Source organism: Bos indicus, chromosome X, assembly GCF_029378745.1.
Source record: "Bos indicus isolate NIAB-ARS_2022 breed Sahiwal x Tharparkar chromosome X, NIAB-ARS_B.indTharparkar_mat_pri_1.0, whole genome shotgun sequence".
NCBI lineage: Eukaryota > Metazoa > Chordata > Mammalia > Artiodactyla > Bovidae > Bos > Bos indicus.
The window spans coordinates 118,366,148-118,391,049 of NC_091789.1; the positions used below are offsets into that span (position 1 = coordinate 118,366,148).

The 24,902-nt window shown below is 36.6% G+C and overlaps 1 protein-coding gene across 9 annotated transcripts in view; it reads left to right on the forward strand.

Moving 5' to 3' along the window:
* DMD (dystrophin) overlaps positions 1–24,902 on the forward strand; it is a 2,362,639-nt gene that overhangs the window by 510,877 nt on the left and 1,826,860 nt on the right. For all 9 annotated transcript variants that reach the window (XM_070783459.1, XM_070783466.1, XM_070783462.1 and 6 more), the window contains exons 3-4: positions 624–716; positions 2,144–2,221. In XM_070783459.1, the coding sequence (XP_070639560.1) occupies positions 624–716; positions 2,144–2,221 (171 nt within the window). The remainder of the gene's footprint in view (positions 1–623; positions 717–2,143; positions 2,222–24,902) is intronic.

Below are 24,902 nucleotides of genomic sequence, written 5' to 3' on the forward strand. Positions count from 1 at the left end.
GTTTGCTGCTGCTGCTGCTGCTAAGTCACTTCAGTCATGTCTGACTCTGTGCGACCCAATGGACAGCAGCCCACCAGGCTCCCCCATCCCTGGGATTCTCCAGGCAAGAACACTGGAGTGGGTTGCCATTTCCTTCTCCAGTGCATGAAAGTGAAAAGTGAAAGTGAAGTCGCTCAGTCGTGTCCAACTCTTCACGACCCCATGGACTGCAGCCCACCAGGCTCCTCCGTCCATGGGATTTTCCAGGCAAGAGGACTGGAGTGAGGTGCCACTGCCTTGGTGTATTTACTTCTCCCCAAACATTGCCCAACTGCCTGATAATTTAAACATTTTTTTCTTTCCTTCATAGAATCAGCATTTGAAAAGATGAGTTAATTAGATCCATTAGACTATAAATCTCCAACTCTTGTTATTGAGAAAAATATATAATAGGTTTGGCTGAATAATGATTTATTGGTTTTTGTTTTCTACTTGAAGTTCTCTTTCCATCCATCACCGTTGGCAGATTAAGCATTAGACTCATTAAATATTCTTCAACATAGCTTTAAATTTTAAAAGGCATAATCGTAGAAATGGATACCTGGAAGCATGCTTTATTTAATTGGGTATATTTCTTATTTCAGTTCGGGAAGCAGCACATAGAAAACCTCTTCAGTGACCTACAGGATGGGAGACGCCTCCTAGACCTTCTTGAAGGCCTGACAGGGCAAAAACTGGTATGTGACTTAAAATATTTATAAGAGCTTCGCATTAACCTCAGCAAAATTTCAGACCAGAAACAAACTCATCATAGTTTTATGAGATCTAGTAAACTTCGTTAATTTACTAATTACTGATGTAGCTATATAGGACCTATTTCTGAATAAAACAACCTTCAATATTTTTACTTTGGCATGTTCTATCATATGCAGAACAAGAAGGTGAAATTTGCAGTAATAGATATTATTCTCTACTATTATTTGGTATCTGTTATTGATAATCTTCTCTACTATTGTTTGGTATCTGTTATTGAATGTATTTTAATAAGGTTTTTATACCTAATGACCTTTTAACTTTAACTGTTTTTAGTCTTTTTTTCTTTTCATCTTCCAGTTTTATTAACATATAATTGACATATAGCATTGTACATGTTTCAAGTGTATAGCATAATAATTTGACTTACATACTTACAGCATGAAATGATTATCATGAGTTTAATGAATGTCCATCATGTCATATAGACAAACTTAAAGAAGTAGGAAAATTCTATTTTTCCCTTTCCTTCTGATAAGAACTCTTAGGATATAAGAACACTTAACATGAAATATGGAAAATGGGGAGTTGCTGTTCAATAGATGTAGAGTTTCAATCATTCAAGATGAATAAATTCCAGAGATCCACTGTACAATATTGTGCCTATAGTTAATGCTATTGTATTTTGCAGTTAAAATTGTTTTAGGAGGGTAGATCTCATTTTAGGAGTAAATATTGCAGGCATCACAGTGTCAGACTTTCTAAACCTCCACAACTAAATGAGTTAATTCATATATTGTAATACAATATATTACACATATATTATATATACTGCATATTACATAATTGTAATACACTATACAAATGTTAGTTTAAAATTTATAGGGCAAGGTAAGACTTTGGGGATTGAGGGTAAGGTTTAAAGAACTGAAGATGATTGAGGTTTTGAGCTTCAGTGACTAAGACAATTAAGGTAATATTGACAGAAATAGTTTCCTTTAAGCCTATTTGGCATTATAGAATTTTGCTAGGCTCAAATCTCTTTTAAACTTTCCTAAAAATTGTGGGAATTAACTCATTTATATCCCTAGCAAATGTCTTTATGCATGCTGATGTTTCTCATGGTGGTCATTCAACTGAACTGTATAATGAAGGAGAGATTACCAAAATTGCTTTTGTGAAAGAAAAAAAAATGTTATCAGTTTTCTTGAGGAGTGGTTGATTCATGCTAAGAAACTCCTATGACAAGGGCAATTAACCCAAAGCACTTAAATTCATTATATTAATGCCTCGCAGCCTGTGATCATTTAAATGATTCCAACTGAAAAGTGAAATGTAGAAATTGTTTCATTTCTGGTAGATTGTCTTTCTCTCCTCCTGAGCAGTCAACATATTTTCATTTTGTTTTCAGCCAAAAGAAAAAGGATCCACAAGAGTTCATGCCCTGAACAATGTCAACAAGGCACTGCAGGTCTTGCAGAAAAATAATGTAAGTGGAGCCCTGGACAGAGTCTGAATACCATGAGACAGCTTGCTTAATGTTTGAGTGACGGCTTTGGTCCCAAATACAGAGAAAGCATTTCGGGTTCTCTCGAAATTCAAAGCAGTTAATAAGAGCACGTGTTCAAGTTCATGTGCATCTGCTTGTGGCTGATGTGATACAGAAAGTAAGTGCATGCAGCCATAGGGAGCAGGGAAAGTTATGAACCAGTAGCCTGGTTGGCCACTTTGTCTTGTTTTTAGATTTTTCATGATGAGGTTATATTTTGTGGACAGATAAAGTCCTGTTGTGAACTTATCTCCTTACAGCAGTGTTTCTGTGCAGAAAATGGCTTTTACTCAGCAATTCTTATTTTTTGTGAATAAAGTGTGTTCACACATGATGATGATGAAGTTTGTTTGAATTAACCCAGTGTTTCTTAGATGGCACATCCAAGTATGAAAGTTACACAGAAAAAATCAGTATTTCACCTTGTCGTAAGAGTTGCAAATTTATTTTCTATTCCTGTATCTGATTTGATTTAACTAGGAGAAAATAGATGTGTGGTATTAGAAAAAGTCAACAATCATATCTAAATAAGTGTGTACATGAAAGGACTCCTTGCCTCCTCAGAATGACTTTGAGATTCCTCCCCTCTCTCATGACATTGGAGGCAGCCCTCCTTTCTTATTAAATTCCCACAATCTTTCTAATTGACCAATATATTTACCAGGCATTTTTGGTAGCTTCCTAATTATATTATGTCTATCTTTCAAGGATAAATCCAAATAATTGATCACATACTCTTAAAATAACCATACTGAAAGATTAGTAATGTATACTCCCCCAAATATTGCTTAGCTCATCTGGCAGGGAGAGGACGTCTCTCTCGAAATGAAAGTGAAGGCGGTGTAGTAATTGGTCCATTTTTATGAAAGGTTATATTTAACCTATGAAAGTTATTTTAGAGAAACACTGTATACTTTTTATTATTTTCCTGCAGTGATTAACTATTTTCAAATTTTCTTCAGGAAAATAAGATCATCTATGGAATGTTTTCCTTTGTATGAGTCCTATTGTTTTGAGTTGCTAAGTCATGTCCAACTCTTTTGCAACCCCACGGACTGTAGCCCATCAGGCTCCTCTGTCCATGGGATTTCCCAGGCAAGAATGCTGGAGTGGATTCCTCCATTTCCTTCTCCAGGGGATCTTCCCCACCCAGGGATCGAACCTGTGTTCCCTGCATTGGCAGGCAGATTCTTTACCATCTGAGCCATAGCTGATTTCCAATGTTGTGTTAATTTCAGTTGTATAGCAATATGATTCAGTTATAAATATATATATTTTTTTTTCCATTTTCTTATCCATTATGATTTATCACAGGATTTTGAATATAATTTCCTGTGCTATCCCAGCAAGTGGGATCTTGTTATTTATCAATTCTGTATACAATAGTTTGCCTCTGCTAATCTCAAACTCCCAATCCTTCCCTCCCCCACCCCTCTTCCTGTTGGCAACCACAAGTCTGCTCTCTATGTCTGTGAGTCTGTTTTGTTTCATAGATATGTTCACGAGTCATATTTTAGATTCCACATGTAAATGATGTTTCTGTCTCTATGGTGTTTGTCTCTCTTTTTCTGACTTTGCTTAGTATGATAATCTCTAGGTCCCCCCCGTGTTGCTGCAAATGGCATCATTTCATCCTATAGAACATTTTGAAAGATCATTATAATTTAAAGTAAGAAAATGTTTTAACAATATTGGGAACTTAAAATGTCTTTTTAAAGTATCGATTCCTTGTATTCTATTACAAAGTAAGAAACATATATATTACCATATGTAAAATAGATGACCAGTGCAAGTTTGATGCATGAAGCAGGGCACTCAGAGCTGGTTCGGTTCGGTTCAGTCGCTCAGTCATGTCCGACTCTTTGTGACCCCATGGACTATAGCACGCCAAGCCTCCCTGTCCATCGCCGACTCCCGGAGTTTACACAAACTCATATCCATTGAGTTGGTGATGCCATCCAGCCATCTCATCCTCTGTCATCCCCTTCTCCTCCTGCCCTCAATCTTTCCCAGCATCAGGGTCTTTTCAAATGAGTCAGTTCTTCACATCAGATGGCCAAAGTATTGGAATTTCGTCTTTAGCATCAGTCCTTCCAATGAATATTCAAGACTGATTTCCTTTAGAATGGACTGGTTGGATCTCCTTGCAGTCCAAGGGACTCTCAAGAGTCTTCTCCAACACCACAGTTCAAAAGCATCAATTCTTGGGTGCTCAGGTTTCTTTATAGTCCAATTCTCACATCCATACATGACTACTGGAAAAACCATAGCTTTGACTAGACGGACCTTTGTTGGCAAAGTAATGTCTCTAATTTTAAATATGCTGTCTAATTTGGTCATAACTTTTCTTCCAAGGAACAGGCGTCTTTCAATTTCATGGCTGCAGTCACCATCTGCAGTGATTTTGGAGCCCCAAAAATAAAGTCTGTCACTGTTTCCACTGTTTCCCCATCTATTTGCCATGAAGTGATGGGACCAGATACCATGATCTTAGTTTCTGAATGTTGAGTTTTCAGCCAACTTTTTCACTCTCTGCTTTCACTTTCACCAAGAGGCTCTTTAGTTCTTCACTTTCTGCCATAAGGGTGGTGTCATCTGCATATATCTGAGGACAACCCAGAAGGATGGGGTGGGGAGGGAGGTGGGAGAGGTGTTCAGTATGGTGGGACATAAGTACACCCATGGCTGGCTCATATCGATATATGGCAAAAACTACCACAATATTGTAAAATAATTAGCCTCCAATTAAAATAAATAAATTCATTTAAAAAAAAAGAGCAAGGAAAACAGCAGAAAATTCAAAGAATTATTAGATTTAATCTAGCTGAAGAAATTGATCTCTTCCTAGTAAAAGAATGTCACATTAAAACGTAAGCTGTTGGATCTCCTCTAAGTAGTGGATTAATGTAGCCATAGAGTTTTGTTTTTCACATAGTGATTATATATTGTAAATCTGGTGGGGCTCTATACATATTATAAGTATTAAGTTCACAATTTTCAATATAGGACAAGAAGAAATTCTGGAAATAGAAAAACCATAAAATAAAATTTCTGTGACTTTGGGAATAACCAAATATTTCTTAGGTGTGAAGCCCAAGGCATGACTCAAAAACAGAAAAAAGTTAACTTGAACTTTATCAAAAGTATGAGTTGTTCTTATATTCTGGATATGAGTGCTTTGGATTAAAATTCTAACTCACTCTATGTTTTGATAAAGAGCAGTCCTTCATTTTAACATGGTTCATTTTTATAAATTTCCACTTTATAATTGTATGTCCTATTTATGAAACATTTCCCTACCAAAAGAAATGATGGTATTACCTTTTGTTGTTATCCATATGAGCTTTATTTTACCATCTGGATTTGGATATGTATTTCACCTGGAAATCATTTGTGTATGGTAAGGGGAATGGGTTAAAATACAGGTTATTTTTTTTTTTTCACTTAGAATCTAAATGACAATATCATCTGTTAAAAAGAATGTTGCTTGCCTATTCTCCAGTGCTAAGTATATAAAATTTTTTTCATTCATATGTAGTTTCATTTCTGGGCTTAAAATCACTTCCGTTGTTCTATTTGTCTATGCATCATGAATACCATGCCATGGGCAATGCCAGTTTTTTTAAAATTATTCTTTAACAGATTTATTGAAATATAATTTACAAAAATTATATAGATTTAAGTTGTACATCTTGATTATTTTTAGGACCTTACTTAATCCTGCTGCCTCCAATATCTATTAATGCATGCTGCTGCTGCTGCTGCTAAGTCGCTTCAGTCGTGTCTGACTCTGTGCAACCCCATAGACGGCATAGTTGACAAATAAAATTTGCATATATTTAAGGTATACAAAGTGAAAATTTTTGGATCTTGAATTTATAGAATTCTATATTCAAAGTATACAATGAATTATATAGATAGGTAATAATAATCTCAGTCACTCAGTCATGTCCGATTCTTTGCAATCCCATGAACTGTAGCCCACTAGGCTTCCCTGCCCATTGATTTTTACAGGAGAGAATATTGGAATGGGTTGCCATTTCTTACTCCAGGAATTCTTCAGTTTTATAATGCACCTTGTTATCTGGCGAACTGAATTTTACCACTTTTTTTCTTATTTAGTTTTTTTTTAGCTATATTGTCCCTTTGTATTTCTGGGTTCATTTTACAATCATCTTTTTAAATTTCCACAGGAACTTTCTTTTGAATATGATCAATATTGAGTTAAGTCTAGATCAGCTTGGAAAGGACTGACACCTTTACATTGTTGAGTATATTAGATATACCTATGATTCTTTAAATTTTAGAGAATGAGAAACAAATCCAATGGTAAAAAAATGGGCAATAAACTTGAACAGGAGCTTCACAAAAGAGGATGTTCAGAAATTCAAAAATAATGTGAAAGTTTTTTAACCTCAGGAATAATTGGGGAAATTAAAATTTCAATGAGATATTGATACAAACTCACACAAATGGTTGAAATTAGACTCATAATTCTGAGTGTATATGAGGGTTTGGAATAAAATAAACTCTCACATCTAACTGGTAAAAACATAATTTAGACAGCCATTGAAAATAGTTTGGCATTATATACTAAATGGGATGAAAATGTGCAATTCTTATGACACAACATTTAATTCCTTAGCGTATAACATAGCTACATTTCTATCTTTGCCAAAAAAATTTATATACATATAATATTTTATATATAAAAAGTGTTTATAACTGCTTCATTTGTAATAGCCAAAATTAGAATGAAAAGGAACAAATGATAGTGACACACAGTGGTGGAGTTTCATTGCTAAGCTGCATTGACTCTTGCGACCCCATGGGCTGTAGCCCACCGTGCTCCTCTGTTCATGGTATTTCCCAGGCAAAAATACTTGAGTGGATTGCCATTTCCTTCTTCAGGGGATCTTCTCAACCCAGGGATTGAACCCTGAGTCCTGCATTGCAGGTGGTCTCCTGCTTTGGCAGGCAGATACTTTACCACTGTGCTATCTGGGAAGCCAGACACATAGTATGCAAGATAAGTCAATTTCCTGAAAGTGATTTGAGCAAAATAAGTGAGACACAAAATATACCTGTAAATTACTATAATGCACTTTAAATTTAAAAAACAGGCAGAATGTTTCATGAGTTTAAAAGTCAAAAGAGTGCTTAGATTCTATAATGCAGGGTGTAATCATCAGAAGTGTTGAAGATATCCCATGTTTTGACCAGGTGTGTATTAAACAGTTGCATTTGCTTTGAGAAAATTAATCAAGGTGTACACTTAAGTATATTTTATGTATGTAGGCTATCCATTTTTTTTAAGTGTAAAAAGAGGAATGTAGGAAAGGAAAGTAAACCTGATCTTGCAACCTCCCAAAGTCTAAATTATGGCCGTATTTATCAATCTGACCATATATCCTGTATCTTATAATGAAATTGTTTAATAAAATATGATAAGTGAATATACAAAGTTAGAATATGATTAATGCAATATATAGATCTTTTCTAAGAAGCCTATATGTCTTACTGAAAACAGAAAATCTTGAAATAAGTGAATTTAAAATAATAGAAAATCTTGAGAAAATTCCAATGTTTTAGCAGGAGAAGACCCCCAAATGAGGATTAAGTTGGACAAGGAGTCCTTCAAAAGTGAATTTTCACAAAGCTCCCATTTGAGTCAAGGCCCTAGTGAGATATGGTATATAGTTGAGGTCTCTGTATTAAAGGACAGAATCTCAAGTAAAACATTCTCCAGTATAAATGAAAACCTAGAGTGAAATAAACTTTACCTGAGTTAGCCCCAGGCCAAAAGACACAAGATAAATGCTTAAAAGTAAATGTATTATCATTTTATATTTCCCATTATTTTGTAATAAAATAAGGTACAAAAGAAATGGAAAATATTCCAAGGGACTTGTTTTTTAGCCTCTGAGTATTACCTTAAAATATAAACACAGTTAAATTGAAGAGAATGTTCAAGTGCACAACTGTTGTCCTAAAACTGGCCTTGAATATTCTATAGTAGATTACTAAATGATTCTGGGGTGGGATGTAAATAAATCAGCATATTAAGTAAAGTGGTGGATAGAACTATTTCAAATTTTCTTTTAAAAATCACAAATTCTCAAATTGGGAGGCATTGATTGGATGTTTTGAGTAGTCATATCTTCAACAAAATAAAGTTAGTATATTTACATTCAATACATTATTTATTGAGTGTCTACTGAATGTCAGGTTCCAAATAGTAGGAACACTACAGTCAGTGATCACAACAAACACTATCCTTTATGCCATGGAGTTTAGAGTCACATACCAGAGGACATTAAATGTGTATGCGTGTGTGTGTGTGTGTGTGTGTGTGTGTGTGTGTGTAATGTATGTAATGATAAGTAAGTGAATGAAGAAGAGAGAAACAGAATAGTATGTTTGGGAATACCTTTCGTTAGATTGTCTTATGGGTAGAGATTGGAAGAAAGTGGGGGAGTGAGCCAGGAATTACCTTTAGGGTATGGTACAGACAGTGGAATAAAAAGATCTAGAGGAGAAAAAGCATTTGGAAATAGGACTTAATAGGTAGAGAGGGCTGAGTGTGGAAAACAACACAGTAAGAAGGGGATCAGAGAGGTAGCAGGTTGGGGCTGGGAAGAGGCGAACATGGGGAGCCATGGTTAGGGATTGAATTTAGTTCTAAATGAGATGATAGTAACTAAGCATAAAAAGGCTATTATAAATTATGTAGGTAATAAAGCAAGTTATTTCAAAAGTCACAGGTAGGAATATTAATAAAGAAAAACTTACAAGTATTAAAAAAATCATTTTTAGCCAAGGAAGTTAAAAATCAATAATTAAAATGTAATACAACTTGCTGGATGATAGAAATACTGCTAAAACCATAAAGAATAAAGATAGAAATACATTTTTATCCAGTGCCTTTAATTCACCATTGTCAGATTACAGCACAGTTAGCAGCAAAGAAAAAATTTGAGAATACAAATAACATAAAAAAATGTAAATTTAACAGTGATTTTCTACCTATTGGCACTTCCTGGCATAGATGATTCTGTAAAATGTGTGAATTATGTATACTTCTCTCCCATAAAGTTGGATTTTCAAGGAAAACAATAGTTTATAATTTAGTTTAAATGAATCAAATCAAAATCTGAGCTTTCAGATAAGCATTGAGAAAATTCTAACTTTGTCGTTACTAGGGATAATCTTCCCTATTCCTAGGCAATGACCAGACATCAGTAGACCTATGTGGTGCCTTTCATAGGGAGGCAGAAAAGCCTCTCAGTTTTAGTCTATTGAATTATCCACTGATAGAGTCACCATCCAAGTGTATCATTAACAGTCTTGGATTGAATCAGCCTATGCTAAGACAAAGTTGAAGAGACTGTAATAAAAATGATATATTCAGAAATTTGGGCAGGATTAAAGGAACCAACAATGAATGGTGAAGTACTCAGAACCTAGCCTCAGTTACTAGCCTTTATTACCCCTAAACTCAAAGAGACAAAAGGATAGAGCCTTAAACCAATGAAAGCTCAAACCTCAGGAGCGGGCCCATTGGATCGCAAGTGCTACTATAGATACCTTAAGAATGCAATTACTCTCAAATCATGGCCTGCTGGAGGAGCTGGGAGAATTGATATCTTGGGTTCTCTAGTGTTATGCCAGTTTTACTCATTGGTTGAACCTAGCCAGAAGCCAGAGAGTAGGAAATCCTGGATAATAGACTCATCCCATACTGGGTGCATGCATGCATACTAAGTCGCTTCAGTCATGTCTGACTCTTCGTGACCCCATAGACTGTAGCCCACCAGTGGGTCATCTCCCCAAAAAAGACAAAGTATGAAAAATGTGGGAGGGGGAGCAAACAGAGAAAACCTAGCTCTCCAGATAGCTGTTTTTTTTTCCTGATCCAAAGAAGACTTGAAAATTCCTATTAATGATGTTGAGAGCCCTAATATTGGCTAGGGCCCAGCCTTACAGTTGATAGCAGGAAGCCATTCACTTGTGAGACCATACTACCTCCTCCATTTGCTGACAGGGAGTGGAGGTGGTTTCTGGTTAGTTTTGGAGCCAGCTGACATCACACACTTTTCCATGCTTCTGGGAAACACTAGAGTCAGAAAAGGAAGACAGAGTTATCTCTAACTTCTGCTCTGCTCCGAAATGTATGATACGCATAGAAGATATGTAAAAAATGTCCCTGGCATATATACAAATAAAACAGATAATATATTTGAATGTAGTGAAAATGCCATTAAACACATGAAGAACTTTTAAAGTGAATAATCTTTGATAATAATAATAAAGTAGAAATTAATAATCCTTTAGAAACGCAACTTGATTAATCTAAAATGTGTAAGAAACCAACAGTACAAATCCACTTTTGTATAGGAAAAATCATTCCATGAGAAAACCCATGAAAAACAGCCTTCGTTCTACCCAGAGGTTCAATTTTTGTCTTTGCTTTTATTTTCATTTACAAAAAAAGTAAAATAAATTAATTAATTTAGGCTTTCAACCATTCATGTTACAAAAAATGATCTAAGGAAAGTAGGAAATAAAAGATAAATGAAAAAATAAAGGGGTTAGAAAGAAGAAACACTAGATAAATTTAAGATCTTGGTTCTTTATAATAAAATCATAATAGATTAATCTCTTCTGAATTTGATCAGAAAAAGATAAATAAAGCAAACGTATGCAATTTAAACACAGAAAATATTAAAAATACGTAAAAGAGACATAGAAACCAAAAATGCAATCTACACAGAACTAATGATTATAAAAAAACAATTAGATTGGATTATATTCTATTTACAAGCATAAATTTACAAGAATTAACATAATGGAATATAGAGTACCTTCATCAGCCACCAAAGGAACCTAAAAAAATCATAAAACAAAATCAAACAAACATTTTACAAAGCCTTCTGAATCCACTGAAACCAGTGGTAAGTTCATTCAAAGCTTTAAGGAATTGATGATTGCTCCTGCTTATTTAACTTATATGCAAAGTACATCATGAAAAACGCTGGGCTGGAAAAAGCACAAGCTGGAATCAAGATTGCTGGGAGAAATATCAATAACCTCAGATATGCAGATGATGCCACCATTATGGCAGAAAGTGAAAACTGAAAAACTGAAACTGAAGTCATTCCGTCGTGTCCGACTATTTGCGATCCCATGGACTGTAGCCTACCAGGCTCCTCAGTCCATGGAATTTTCCAGGCAAGAGTCCTGGAGCGGGTTGCCATTTCCTTCTCCAGGGGATCTTCCCAACCCAGGGATTGAACCTGGGTCTCCTGCACTGCAGGCAGACGCTTTACCGTCTGAGCCAAAAAGCCTCTTGATGAAAGTGAAAGTGGAGAGTGAAAAAGTTGGCTTAAAGCTCAACATTCAGAAAATGAAGATCATGGCATCTGGTCCCATCACTTCATGGCAAATAGATGGGGAAACAGTGGAAACAGTGTCAGACTTTATTTTTTGGGCTCCAAAATCACTGCAGATGGTGATTGCATCCATGAAATTAAAAGATGCTTACTCCTTGGAAGGAAAGTTATGACCAACCTAGATAGCAAATTCAAAAGCAGAGACATTACTTTGCCAACAAAGGTCTGTCTAGTCAAGGCTATGGTTTTTCCAGTGGTCATGTATGGATGTGAGAGTTGGACTGTGAAGAAAGCTGAGCACCGAAGAATTGATGCTTTTGAACTGTGGTGTTGGAGAAGACTCTTGAGAGTCTCTTGGACTGCAAGGAGATCCAACCAGTCCATTCTAAAGGAGATCAGCTCTGGGTGTTCTTTGGAAGGACTGATGCTAAAGCTGAAACTCCAGTACTTTGGCCACCTCATGCAGAGTTGACTCACTGGAAAAGACTCTGATGCTAGGAGGGATTGGGGGCAGGAGGAGAAGGGGACAACAGAGGATGAGATGGCTGGATGGCATCACTGAATTGATGGATGTGAGTTTGAGTGATGGGAGTTGGTGATGGACAGGGAGGCCTCGTGTGCTGCAGTTCATGGGGTCGCAAAGAGTCAGACACGACTGAGTGACTGAACTGAACTGCATAGAAAATCTTGAGGAGGCCTACTAATTCTACATATGTGTTTACAAACCTAAGTTTTAAAATCACGTGAAAAAAATTAGCTTCCCTTGTTTCTTTTCTTTTCTTTTTTTACTTTTTATTTTATATTGTGGTGTAGCCAATTAACAATGCTGTGATAGTTTCAAGTGAACAGGGAAGGAACTCAGCCATACATATACCTGTATCCATTCTTCCCCACACTCCCCTCCCATCCAGGCTGTCACATAACATTGAGCAGAATTCCCTGTGCTATACAGGAGGACCTTGTTGGTTATCCATTTTAAATATAGCAGTGTACGTATGTCCATCCCACATTCCCTAACTATCCATTCCCCCCATCCTTCTCCCCAATAACCATAAATTTGTTCTCTAAGTCTATGAGTCTCTTTCTCTTTTGTTAGTAAGTTCATTTGTATCATTTCTTGTTAGATTCTACCTATAGGGGATGTCATATGAAGGACATATGATGTCCTTCTTTGTCTGACTTACTTCACTTAGTATGATAATCTCTAGGTCCATCCATTTTGCTGCAAATGACATTACTTTATTCTTTTAATGGCTAAGTAATATTCCATTGTAGGGCTTCTCTGGTGGCTCAGTGGTAAAAATTCCATCTTCAATGCAGGAGAAAAAAATTTGATCCCTTGGGTCAGGAAGATCTTCCAGAGAAGGAAATGGCAACCCACTCCAGCATTCTTGCCTGGGAAATCCCACTGACAGAGGAGCCTGGCGGGCTACAGTCCTTGGGGTCATAGAAGAGTTGGGCATGACTTGGTGACTAAAACAACAACAATATTCTATTGTATATATGTACTACATCTTCTTTATCCATTCCTCTGTTGATAGACATTTAGGTTGCCTCCTTTGTTGTTAAAATGATATTAGAAATTCCTTTTGAAAAGAAACATGTGGTAGTTTCCGGATCTTAGGTCAAGTTCATTTTGTCTCATCCATTCCCCCTCCTCCCCTCTATCTATCCCATCCTCCCTCCCTTTCCTCTTCCAATCTGGCCTATTTCTCTGCCATAAATGACTGGTTTTAATATATTCCTTAGTTTTAAATGAGCAGCTCAACCTGACCCTGTGCTTCTGTTTCATTTCTTCTCTCTGTCTTGACTTCTAATTACTATCCTCACTCAAATGTCACTCACAGCTTAGCTTTGTAGAGCTCAGATACCACAGTTATGTTCTGCTTTGTATTCTCCTTGGTGTGGCTGTTTTAGCATGAACTTATCCCTACTATCAATAATTTATTTGTGAAAACCACTTATTGAGAAGGAAGTACTTCTAAGTGCAGTGATGCCTTTATCACACTATTTGCTGAGAGCAAAGCTCTTTTGTAATAAAGTTGGCTGTGGTATAAAAAAACAAACAAAAGGGAATACAAAATCGTGTGAAGCAGGGGATGAGTCTACCAAATGGTTATGCTTGTCTACACACAAGATCAAGATAAAAATGTATCCACAGCTTCCATTTATTTATTTGTAACTTGTTGAAGGTAGATAGAGCAAATCTCAGATAATACGGAAACATCTCTCCTACTGCCATTCTATCATTCCTTTATCCTTCTCCGCTCTTGTCGGTGGGTAGCCCCCTTCCCCAGACATGCTGAATTCAGTTCTGTGGGTCTTTAACCCCATCTTCTCTCAGACGTAAAGAAGTATTTAATGGGTCATGTAAACTTGTTTATCAATAGAATTTTTCCCCTTAGATGTAATTAAGTTCCAGCTAGTGAGTTTCCACTAATAAATATTTTCATTTTTAATCTTTTTATGTAAAGTTGAATAATGATTTTTTTTTTTTTTTTTTTTTTGCTGGTAAAATGATTTAGCCGTTAAAAATCTGGTAGGGAGGTTTAGGGCTTCCCAGATGGCTCAGTAGTAAAGAACTGCTTGCAATACAGAGATATGGGTTCAATACTTCAGTTGAGAAGATCCCCCAGAGAAGGAAATGACAACCTGCTCCAGTATTCTTGCCTGGAGAATCTCATGGACAGAGGAGCCTGGTGGGCTACAGTCCATGGGGTTGCAAAGAGTTGGACGTGACTTAGTGACTAAACAAGAACAGCGACAATAAGGGAGATTTAACTGACCTTGGTGTTTTAAACTGTTCTCCAGATGCATTATGATACCTGTATGCCATTCATTGGCTGATCCCAGTTTGTTTCCTCTTCTTCCATCCCAAGATTTCTATGTGTATACTTTATGAATCCCAATGGCTTTCTGAAGTCGTAGAATGCACTCTATCATTATTTTAGAGAATATGACAAAAAAATATAGGGTTACAGTGCACCCTGGGCATATACTAGGACTTACTGACTTAATATGATTTAATATTAGCAGACACAGTTGTAGATCTCATAATTGTGTTCACTACTTTCATCAGTTGTCTGTGACAAAGTGGCACAGTTTTACCAAGTGATTTCAAATATGCAATGTGAGATAGAACAAAAAAAATAAGGTCATTATTATACATTATTAAATCACAAATCCAAAATGAGTACTTAAAATGCCTAGGGTAAAATTTCAACTGTCAACTATGTTCAAATATTCAATTAATCACATCATTGAAAATTGTCACTGAACTAGATTGAATGGTTGTCAAATGTCACTGATCTGAAAAATGATACAGTGTTCACTCTTCCTGGCACATGATCTTAGATAAAGAGGATTCTAAAGTATTGTTTAAAAGTAGTATTTTGTGTGTCTTCTCAGTATTCAGAAACTTAAATAGCCACATAATATATATGTTGAGGTATGTCAGAACATAATATCTTTGACTGAATATAAACTACTTCCATTTATTACTCATAAAATCCAGTGCTCAGATATAAATTTCAAATCTTTAAGTTAATTTATGTTAGATACATGTTATTTCTTATATTAAAAGGTAGGCCTATTAGACATTTGCACCATATATATATTCATTCCAAGGATCCAGAAGTAAAACCATTAACCCTGTCATTCACTAGCTATAGGGTCTTTGTCAAGTGCTTTCATGATTTGGTACCAGTTTGTCATTTATGATATGTACTACTAATAATAATTCTACACTTATTTCAAAATATTCTTCTGAGGGACATAAAATACACACAAGCATATCTTATAATCTTTAAATCCATATTCTGATGCTATATGAAGTTATCCCTCTTTGAGTCTAGTTCCCTGAAAATAACTCCATAAGGTCAATTGTTTACATTCCCCCACCCTCATGCATTTCTTGCATCAAGGGAAATAGTATATTCCTTACATATTCAACTTAAAATTTAGGCAATAATTTACTTTGATTTGTACACATGGAGATCATTTGTGATAATAGTACTATGGCTATAAATTATATTAAATTTAAACATTTTTCTCATTATAATGAATATTACCATAGGTCTTAAAATTTTTTGCTGTTGCTATTGCCAGTTTGTTTTTTCTTGAAATCAGTATACATGGCTCAAAACTAGAAAGCTCTGACTACATAGGATCATTAAAGTGGCATTCTGTATTGCCGGGTATAAGATAAATAAGTATAAAAATTCAAGTTAAATAATATTATATTGAAAGTATATATGTCTTTTTTATTATTTTATGTTATGAAATTATTTTTGAGGACAGTTTTATACATGGCATCATCTCAAATGATGTCCTCTCCTATATAATATTCCATCTGGGAATTTTCCTTAGTTTAGTTTTAATAGCTACTTTCACAAAAGTTAAGCTCTGTATCTTATATGCAGTAAGACTACCTGCATTGTATTACACTCTAAATAAAAGAAAAACAAAAACAATATTATCTCATTGAGACCTCTAAACATTTCTATTTTACACATAGGGCAGGCCCAAAGGCCCCATGGCCATCAAGGGGCAGGGCATATTAACAAGTGGGGGTTTAGTGGGCATAGGAGGCTTCAACAGTACATGAACCATGAAATTCCAGATATTCAAGCTGGATTTAGAAAAGGCAGAGGAACCAGAGATCAAATTGCCAACATCCACTGGATCATCAAAAAAGCAAGAGAGTTCAAAAAAAAAAAAAAACAAAACAACATCTGCTTTGTTGACTATGCCAAAGCCTTTGACTGTGTGGATCACAATAAACTGTGGAAAATTCTTCAAGCGATGGGACCAGACCACCTAACCTGCCTCTTGAGAAATCTGTATGCAGGATAGGAAGCACCAATTAGAACTGGACATGGAACAACAGACTGGTTCCAAATAGGGAAAGGAGAACGTCAAGGCTGTATATTGTCACTCTTCTTATTTAACATATATGCAGAGTACATCATGAGAAACGCTGGGATGGGTGAAGCACAAGCTGGAATCAAGATTGCTGGGAGAAATATCAATAACCTAAGATATGCAGATGATACCACCCTAATGGCAGAAAGCAAAGAAGAACTAAAGATCCTCTTGATGAAAGTGAAAGAGGAGAGTGAAAAAGTTGGCTTAAAGCTCAACATTCAGAAAATGAAGATGATGGCATCTGGTCCCATCACTTCATTGCAAATAGACGGGGAAAGAGTGGAAAGAGATTTTATTTTGGGGGGGCTCCAAAATCACTGCAGATGGTGACTGTAGCCATGAAATTAAAAGACGCTTGCTCCTTGGAAGAAAAGTTTTGACCAACCTAGACAGCATATTACAAAGCAGAGACATTACTTTGCCAACAAAGGACCATCTAGTCAAAGCTATGGTTTTTCCAGTAGTCATGTATGGATGTGAGAGTTGGACTATAAAGAAAGCTGAGCACTGAAAAATTGGTGCTTTTGAACTGTGGTGTTGGAGAAGATGCTTGAGAGTTGCTTGGACTGCAAGGAGATCCAACCAGTCCATCCTAAAGGAAATCAGTCCTGAATATTCATTGGAAGGACTGATGCTGAAGCTGAAACTCCAATACTTTGGCCGCCTGATGAGAAAATCTGACTCATTTGTAAAGACCCTGATGCTGGGAAAGATTGAAGGCAGGAGGAGAAGGGGATGACAGAGGATGAGATGGCTGGATGGCATCACCTACTCCATGGACGTGAGTTTGAGCAAGCTCCAGGAGTTGGTGATGGACAGGGAGGCCTGGCATGCTGCAGCCAATGGGGTTGCAAAGAGTCGGACATGACTGAGCAACTGAACTGAACTGAACTGAACTGAGCCTCCTGATAAAATGGCCACACCCACTGAACTGGTCTTGGGCTGGAAATCCTGCACCTAGAGAGCCATTCCTCTAAAACTCTTAAGACTTTGGGGCTGAGAATTCTCACTAAAATGGCCATTAATTAAGGATCTATTGAACAGAGTGTTTTATCAACTGAGTCCTTTGTGTGTGTGTGTGTTTGTGTGTAGAAGAATATTAACAACAAATTTTTTAAGTAGAGCAGTTCTACTTCTGTCGTGCAAACACTTGCAATCTGTAAGGAAGGATTTAGTTTTTTAATTTTATTTATTTTTAATTGAAGGATGATTGCTTTGCAATATTTTGTTAGTTTCTGCCATACACCAATGTGAACCAGCCATAGGTGTGTGTATGTTTCCTCCCTTTTGAATCTCCCTCCCACTGCCCACCTCATAAAGAAAAAAAGACTACCTGCATTAAAATTTTTATTGTGCTATATTCATTTAAATTTTCTTTATCTACTTTAATGTTTATGTTTTCTTAACATTATGAGAGTTTAGAAATTAGCTTCTTGAAGTCTTGTGTCAAAGAGGCAATGTATATACAAAAACACGGTTCTGCTAAGAGTTACCTTGAGATTTATGATTATCATAAACACATCCAAAATAGAAATTTTTAACTCATTTCACTAGTCTTTAAGGAGTTTTATCAAACAGCCCATTTTTTAGTCTATCTTTGTTCTCAACACTTAATATGTGTGGCATATGGTGGATTGGAAAGAAGGACTGATGCTGAAGCTAAAGCTCCAATACTTTGGCCACCTGATGCAACGAGCTGACTCTTTGGAAAAGACCCTGATGCTGGGAAAGATTGAGGGCAGGAGGAGAAGGGGACAACAGAGGAGGAGATGTTTCGATGGCATCACTGACTCAATGGACATGTATTTGAGCAAACTCTAGGAGATAGTGAAGGACAGGGGAGCCTGGTGTGTTACAGTCCATGGAATCAGAGTTAGACACAACTTCGTGACTGAATAATAACAACAATATGGTGGATGGTGAAAAATATTTAGTGAATGACTAATGGAAAAGAGTGAAGGCAAAAGGAAAAGTGGGGTGGCAGAGGATGAGATGATTAGATAGCAACACCAACTTAATGGGCATTAATTTGAGCAAACGCTGGGAGATAATGGAGGACAAACATTCCATGAGGTCACAAAGATTTGGACATGATTTAGTGACTAAACAACAACAACAAGAATATGTAAAACTTAGGCTTTGAAGTTAGGAGTAGTATCTTTACAGTGAGTTCACAGAACTAAGTCTTATGATGTATTCTAGGTCACAATGTAGTTTTGAAAGGTATTTTCCAATGCAAATCTCTATATTTGTTTAAAATAAAAAACAACCTTTGGAATGTGGAGATATGATGGGGAAGAAAAAATCCTGCCAGGTGAGAACCAAGACCACAATCACCAATGCAACCCACTCTTTATGTTGTATATATTGAACTATTCATCATTTAATAATAAAAGATTCAATACATGCATCTTTCAATGGAAAAGTAGGTATGATTTATGCCCATAAGTCTTAAAATTGTATATAAAGCTTAAACACAGTACCAAAGTACATGCTGCAGGGCAGTGAAACTCCTTTGCTTTTTCTGCATTTTTGATCTTTTTAATGCATTATATTTGTAAGGATTATATAAATACTTGAAGAATTTCTCTTGAACATGTAGAAGTCTCTTCAGCTTGACTACATGATGGCAGATATTTTATAAAAGACACTTGACACATTTTTAAAAGCAAATCCTATTTGTCTAGAGTGTTGGAAAGAAACTTTCAGTTATAAACAGTTTATGAGAAGGAAATGTATGGCTCTGAAAGAACCAAATATATAGAGGGTAGAAGTGCCTGTAAGATGTCTAAGTATCAGGAAGGATGTTTATATGATAAATCCCAATGCATGGTTTTTCCCTAAATGATAATTGTTGTTTAAGATTCTGGTCAAGGAAATCCACTCACACTTTTCAAGATGATATTTTATGGTTCCTTTCATAATCTTATCATTCTATGTGAAGTTATTTTCTAAGATTTAATTTGCAGCATTTCTCAGTTATTTAAACTCACATACCAAGACTGATAAGTACAAAGACTGCTTAACCTTATGCTGTACCCCATGCCTAATGAAAATAAATGCTCAGCTTATATTTTGCATGTTAAGGAACAAAAGTGACTCCTCCTTAGGATAAATCTTGAAACTTGGAGTGATTTGGAAGAACCATATCTTTTGAAATATGTTTTCTTGCTGCTGCCAAGTCACTTCAGTCGTGTCCAACTCTGTGCGACCCCATGGACTGCAGCCTACCAGGCTTCTCCATCCATGGGATTCTCCAGGCAAGAACACTGGAGTGGGTTGCCATTTCCTTCTCCAATGCATGAAAGTGGAAAGTGAAAGTGAAGTCACTCAGTCGTGTCTGACTCTTAGCGACCCCATGGACTGCAGCCTACCAGGCTCCTCCATCCATGGGATTTTCCAGGCAAGAGTACTGGAGTGGGGTGCCATTGCCTTCTCCCTATGTTTTCTTAGCCCTGAGCTAATATCAGTTGGCAGAATGATACATGATGTATTTTCATCGGTACCTATAGTTATGAAATGCCCTTCTCAGTGGTTGTCTAAAAAAGCAAGAAGTGGCAGATATCATTTATTGCAAAGATGATGGTTCCTTTATTGAATGAGATATAACTTTCTATCACATCCATGTTAGGAATGCACATGCCTAAATTATTTACAAACTACAACTGGAAAAGCATCTCCCTGCTACCACCAAAATTTCAAGCATGTAAAAATTTGTAAGAGATGTATTCCTTTGAACTTTGTTAGATATATCACAGGAAGGTCACTCCCTTGCATTTATCTTTTTTTCTTGTCTTTTACCTTCCATTCTATGCTGGGAAGTTCTGTTTTCATTTTTTGACATGGATATTTCAATTATTTTTTTATGTCAAATGTCCCTCATTCTAAAGTCACTATTAATCACTTTGTGTTCGCTGAACTCATTCTGCTATTCTTCCCGTAAAGCTAATTAAAAATAATATAAACATGTCCAGGTCAATAATCTCCTTTCACTAAGATGTCACATTTCAGATTCACTTTAAATCTTATGGTTTTTATAAGTATTCTTATATCTTAAATATATCAATATTATATATATAAATTCTTTCAATATAACCACCATCAGTTCAGTTCAGTCGCTCAGTCGTGTCCGACTCTTTGCGACCCCATGGACTGCAGCATGCCAGGCCTCCCTGTCCATCACCAGCTCCAGGAGTTTACTCAAACTCATGTCCATCAAGTTGGTGATGCCATCCAACCATCTCATCCTTTGTTGTCTCCTTCTCCTCCTGCCTTCAATCTTTCCCAGCATCAGGGTCTTTACAAATGAATCAGTTCTTTGCATCAGGTGGCCAAAGTATTGGAATTTCAGCTTCAGCATCAGTCCTTCCAGTGAATATTCAGGACTGATTTCCTTTAAGATGGACTGGCTGGATCTCCTTGCAGTCCAAGGGACTCTCAAGAGTCTTCTCCAACACCACAGTTCAAAAGCTCCAATTCTTCGATGCTCAGCTTTCTTCATAGTCCAACTCTCACATCCATACATGACTACTGAAAAAACCATAGCTTTGACTAGACAGTTTTGTTGGCAAAGTAATGTCTCTGCTTTGTAATATGCTGTCTAGGTTGGTCAAAACTTTTCTTCGAAGGAGCAAGCGTCTATTAATTTCATGGCTGCAGTCACCATCTGCAGTGATTTTGGAGCCCCCCCCAAAATAAAGTCTCTCACTGTTTCCACTGTTTCCACTGTTTCCCCATCTATTTGCCATGAAGTGATGGGACCAGATGCCATGACCTTCATTTTCTGAATATTAAGCATAAGCCAACTTTTTCACTCTCCTCTTTCACTTTCATCAAGAGGCTCTTTAATTTTTCTTTTCTTTCTGCCATAAGGGTGGTGTCATCTGTATATGTGAGATTACTGATATTTCTCCTGGCAATCTTGATTCCAGCTTGTGCTTCATCTAGCCCAGTGTTTCTCATGATGTACCCTGCATATACGTTAAATAAGCAGGGTGACAATATACAGCCTTTCCCTATTTGGAACCAGTCTGTTGTTTCATGTTCAGTTTCAGTTGTTGCTTCCTGAACTGCATACAGATTTCTCAAGAGGCATATCAGGTGGTCTGGTATTCCCATCTCTTTAAGAATTTTTCACAGTTTGTTGTGATCCACACAGTCAAAGTCTTTGGCATAGTCAGTAAAGCAAAAGTAGATATTTTTTCTGGAACTCTCTTGCATTTTTGATGATCTGTTGCGTATTGGCAATTTGATCTCTGGTTCATCTGCCTTTTCTAAATCCAGCTTGAATATCTGGAAGTTCATGGTTCACATACTGTTGAAGCCTGGCTTAGAGAATTTTGAGCATTACTTTACTAGCGTGTAAGATGAGTGCAATTTTGCGGTAGTTATAACCACCATGGGATATCTAAATTTAGCTTGTAGAAAATATTACAATGCTAAATTGCATCCAAGCCTTGAAGGGATTGGGCATAAAACAAAACCTGGGATAAAATAAACATTATTCTCTTGAATAAACAATGGAAGAGAATTGTTCCTCATGCTCCATGTTTAGTAAACTCATTTAGGAGGTATAACACCAGGAAGTAACAGTACTCTCGGAAATATTTATATGTTAATCACAAAATTACTCAATATACCTTTTTGTACAAAATCAGATATTTCAGTCTAAGTACTATTGTGGGAACAGAATAGGAATCCCCTTTAATTTATGTTCTCACACCTATAAAATTGATAACACCGCCCACTCTATTCCAAGAGGCAATCCCTTAGGTTGCCTATGTTCATTTATTTTATTTTATTTTATACAGCCCTGCTCATTCTGACCCAAGGGATGTTTTCCTAAGAGTTCAATTTTAAATATTCTGTTGGAGTCACAATAAGGTTCCATTACATCAAGTCAAATGGTGAGGGAATTCCCTGGTGGTTCATTGGTTAGGACCCTGTGCTTCTGCTGCAAGGGGCTCAGGTTGGTCCCTGGTCAGGGAACAGATCCCTCATGCCATGTGGCATAGCCAAAAAAAAAAAAAAAAAGCAAATGGTGACAATTTTCTCTTCTCCAGAATTATGTTTGAGTAAAACATCATCCACATATAATACTACAAAATTCTGAGCTAGAATATGTTACTTTCTGAGTTAAGTCTTCAGACTTATGCTTAAACAGAAGTTCCTGTTTGCAGGAACTCTTCTAAAGATGATTTTCATGTGGAGGTGAATTGTTCCTGCAAAAATTCAATATGTGCTATTTAATTTTCACACACAATATCAATTTTCACACCTATTCATTTGGTATCAGATGCTTTTATTCTGCAAATCAGGGAAACATAACTTTGGGTTTCCTTTATGACCTCAAATTGAATTTCTTGACATCTAGTGCCTGTCACAGCACACACACACACACACACACATACACATACACAAACACACACAAACTGAATCCATTTATTAGCATATGTCATATAAATGTTTTTTGTTTTTGTTTTTGTTTTGCTGGCTAGACAGACACATAATCATTCACTTAACATAGATATTAACATATTTTAATTTTTATTTTCCCTTTTCATAGTTATTAGGAAATTAGATTGACGATCTTTGGAAGATAAGATTCCAGAGCATATGTTAGGAAAAAATATGTAGAAGAAAAGAGAGAAGTGATTGTGCAGGACAGTAATGGTTATCTGAGAATAGCTAGCATGATTTATTAAAAAAAAATATCACTTATAGCTACATGGTAAGAATGAGGCATTATTAACAATACCAAGCATATGAGAATTTAGAGTCAAAATGGGCTAGCCATTAAAATGGACAAATAAAAGGGATTATTGTTTGGTAAAAGCAATATTCAATAGACCCTGAATAATATGCCAAATGATTATCACTGCATCACTTGTAATTAAATATGCAGTATATGACTATAAGATGCACATTTCTTAGAGCTGAGAACTGTGAAAAGGTTGGTTGCTGCTGCTGCTGCTAAGTCACTTCAGTCGTGTCTGACTCTGTGTGACCCCATAGACGGCAGCCCACCAGGCTGCCCCGTCCCTGGGATTCTCCAGGCAAGAACACTGGAGTGGGTTGCCATTTCCTTCTCCAAAGCATGCAAGTGAAAAGTGAAAGAGAAGTTGCTCAGTCATGTCCGATTCTTAGCGACCCCATGGACTGCAACCCACCAGGCTCCTCCATCCATGGGATTTTCCAGGCAAGAGTACTGGAGTGGGGTGCCATTGCCTTCTCCGGAAAAGGTTGGTTGTCCCTGCCAAAAATGTAAGCTTCCTTGTACCAGTTTGAAACATTTATAATTCATCTTCACTGTTTTTTTTTCTCAGTGCCCATAAGAATTAGCAAAGATCTGTTCAACTTCTCTGGTATTATTATTTTCCTACTTCATAGTGCCCTAACTTGTTCCTTATATTCCTTTAATTTTTTTTTAAGTCTTTATAATCCTGCAACAGTTTTTTTTTTTTTTTAACAACTTCACACATGCTTCAATGTCCCTGAGTATAATACTTCTAATTCCCAACCATGTAATATCCTTTACACTTGTCCCCATATCGTTAGGCACATGCTCTTCTTTAAGTAATTTTTATTGAAGTATAGTTGCTTTACAATGTATTAGCTTCTCTGGCACAACAAAATGAACCAGCTGTTCATATATCCCCCCTCTTTGGATTGTCCTTCCATTTAGGACATTGCAGTACCTTAACTAGAGTTCCCTGTGCTATACAGCATTGGTCCAATCTTTATATTCTTTCCTTACAGACTCCATCAACACTGAATATCTCCTCTTTCCTTTGCTTCAGATTAGATCAGATCAGATCAGTCACTCAGTGGTGTCCGACTCTTTGCGACTCTCACAATGATTTCTTTTTCTCTACTGGGCCTCCATGAGACACAGTTGCCTACCTAATTTTTTTTCCAGTGGTTATAAATAAGTTTTACTGGAACACAACGATGCACGTTCCTTTAGATTCTGAGTGAGGCTTGTGTGTGTGTGTATTCCAATGGCTTCTTTTTTTGTTATTTTTATTGTGGCAAAATATACGTAACATATACCTTACCATGTTAACCATTCTTAAGTGTACAATTCAGAAGGCAATGGCAACCCACTCCAGTACTCTCGCCTGGAAAATCCTATGGTTGGAGGAGCCTGGTAGGCTGCAGTCCATGGGGTCACGAAGAGTCGGACACGACTGAATGACTTCACTCTCTCTTTTCCTTTCATGTACTGGAGAAGGAAGTGGCAACCCACTCCAGTGTTCTTGCCTGGAGAATCCCAGGGACGGGGGAGCCTGGTGGGCTGCCAT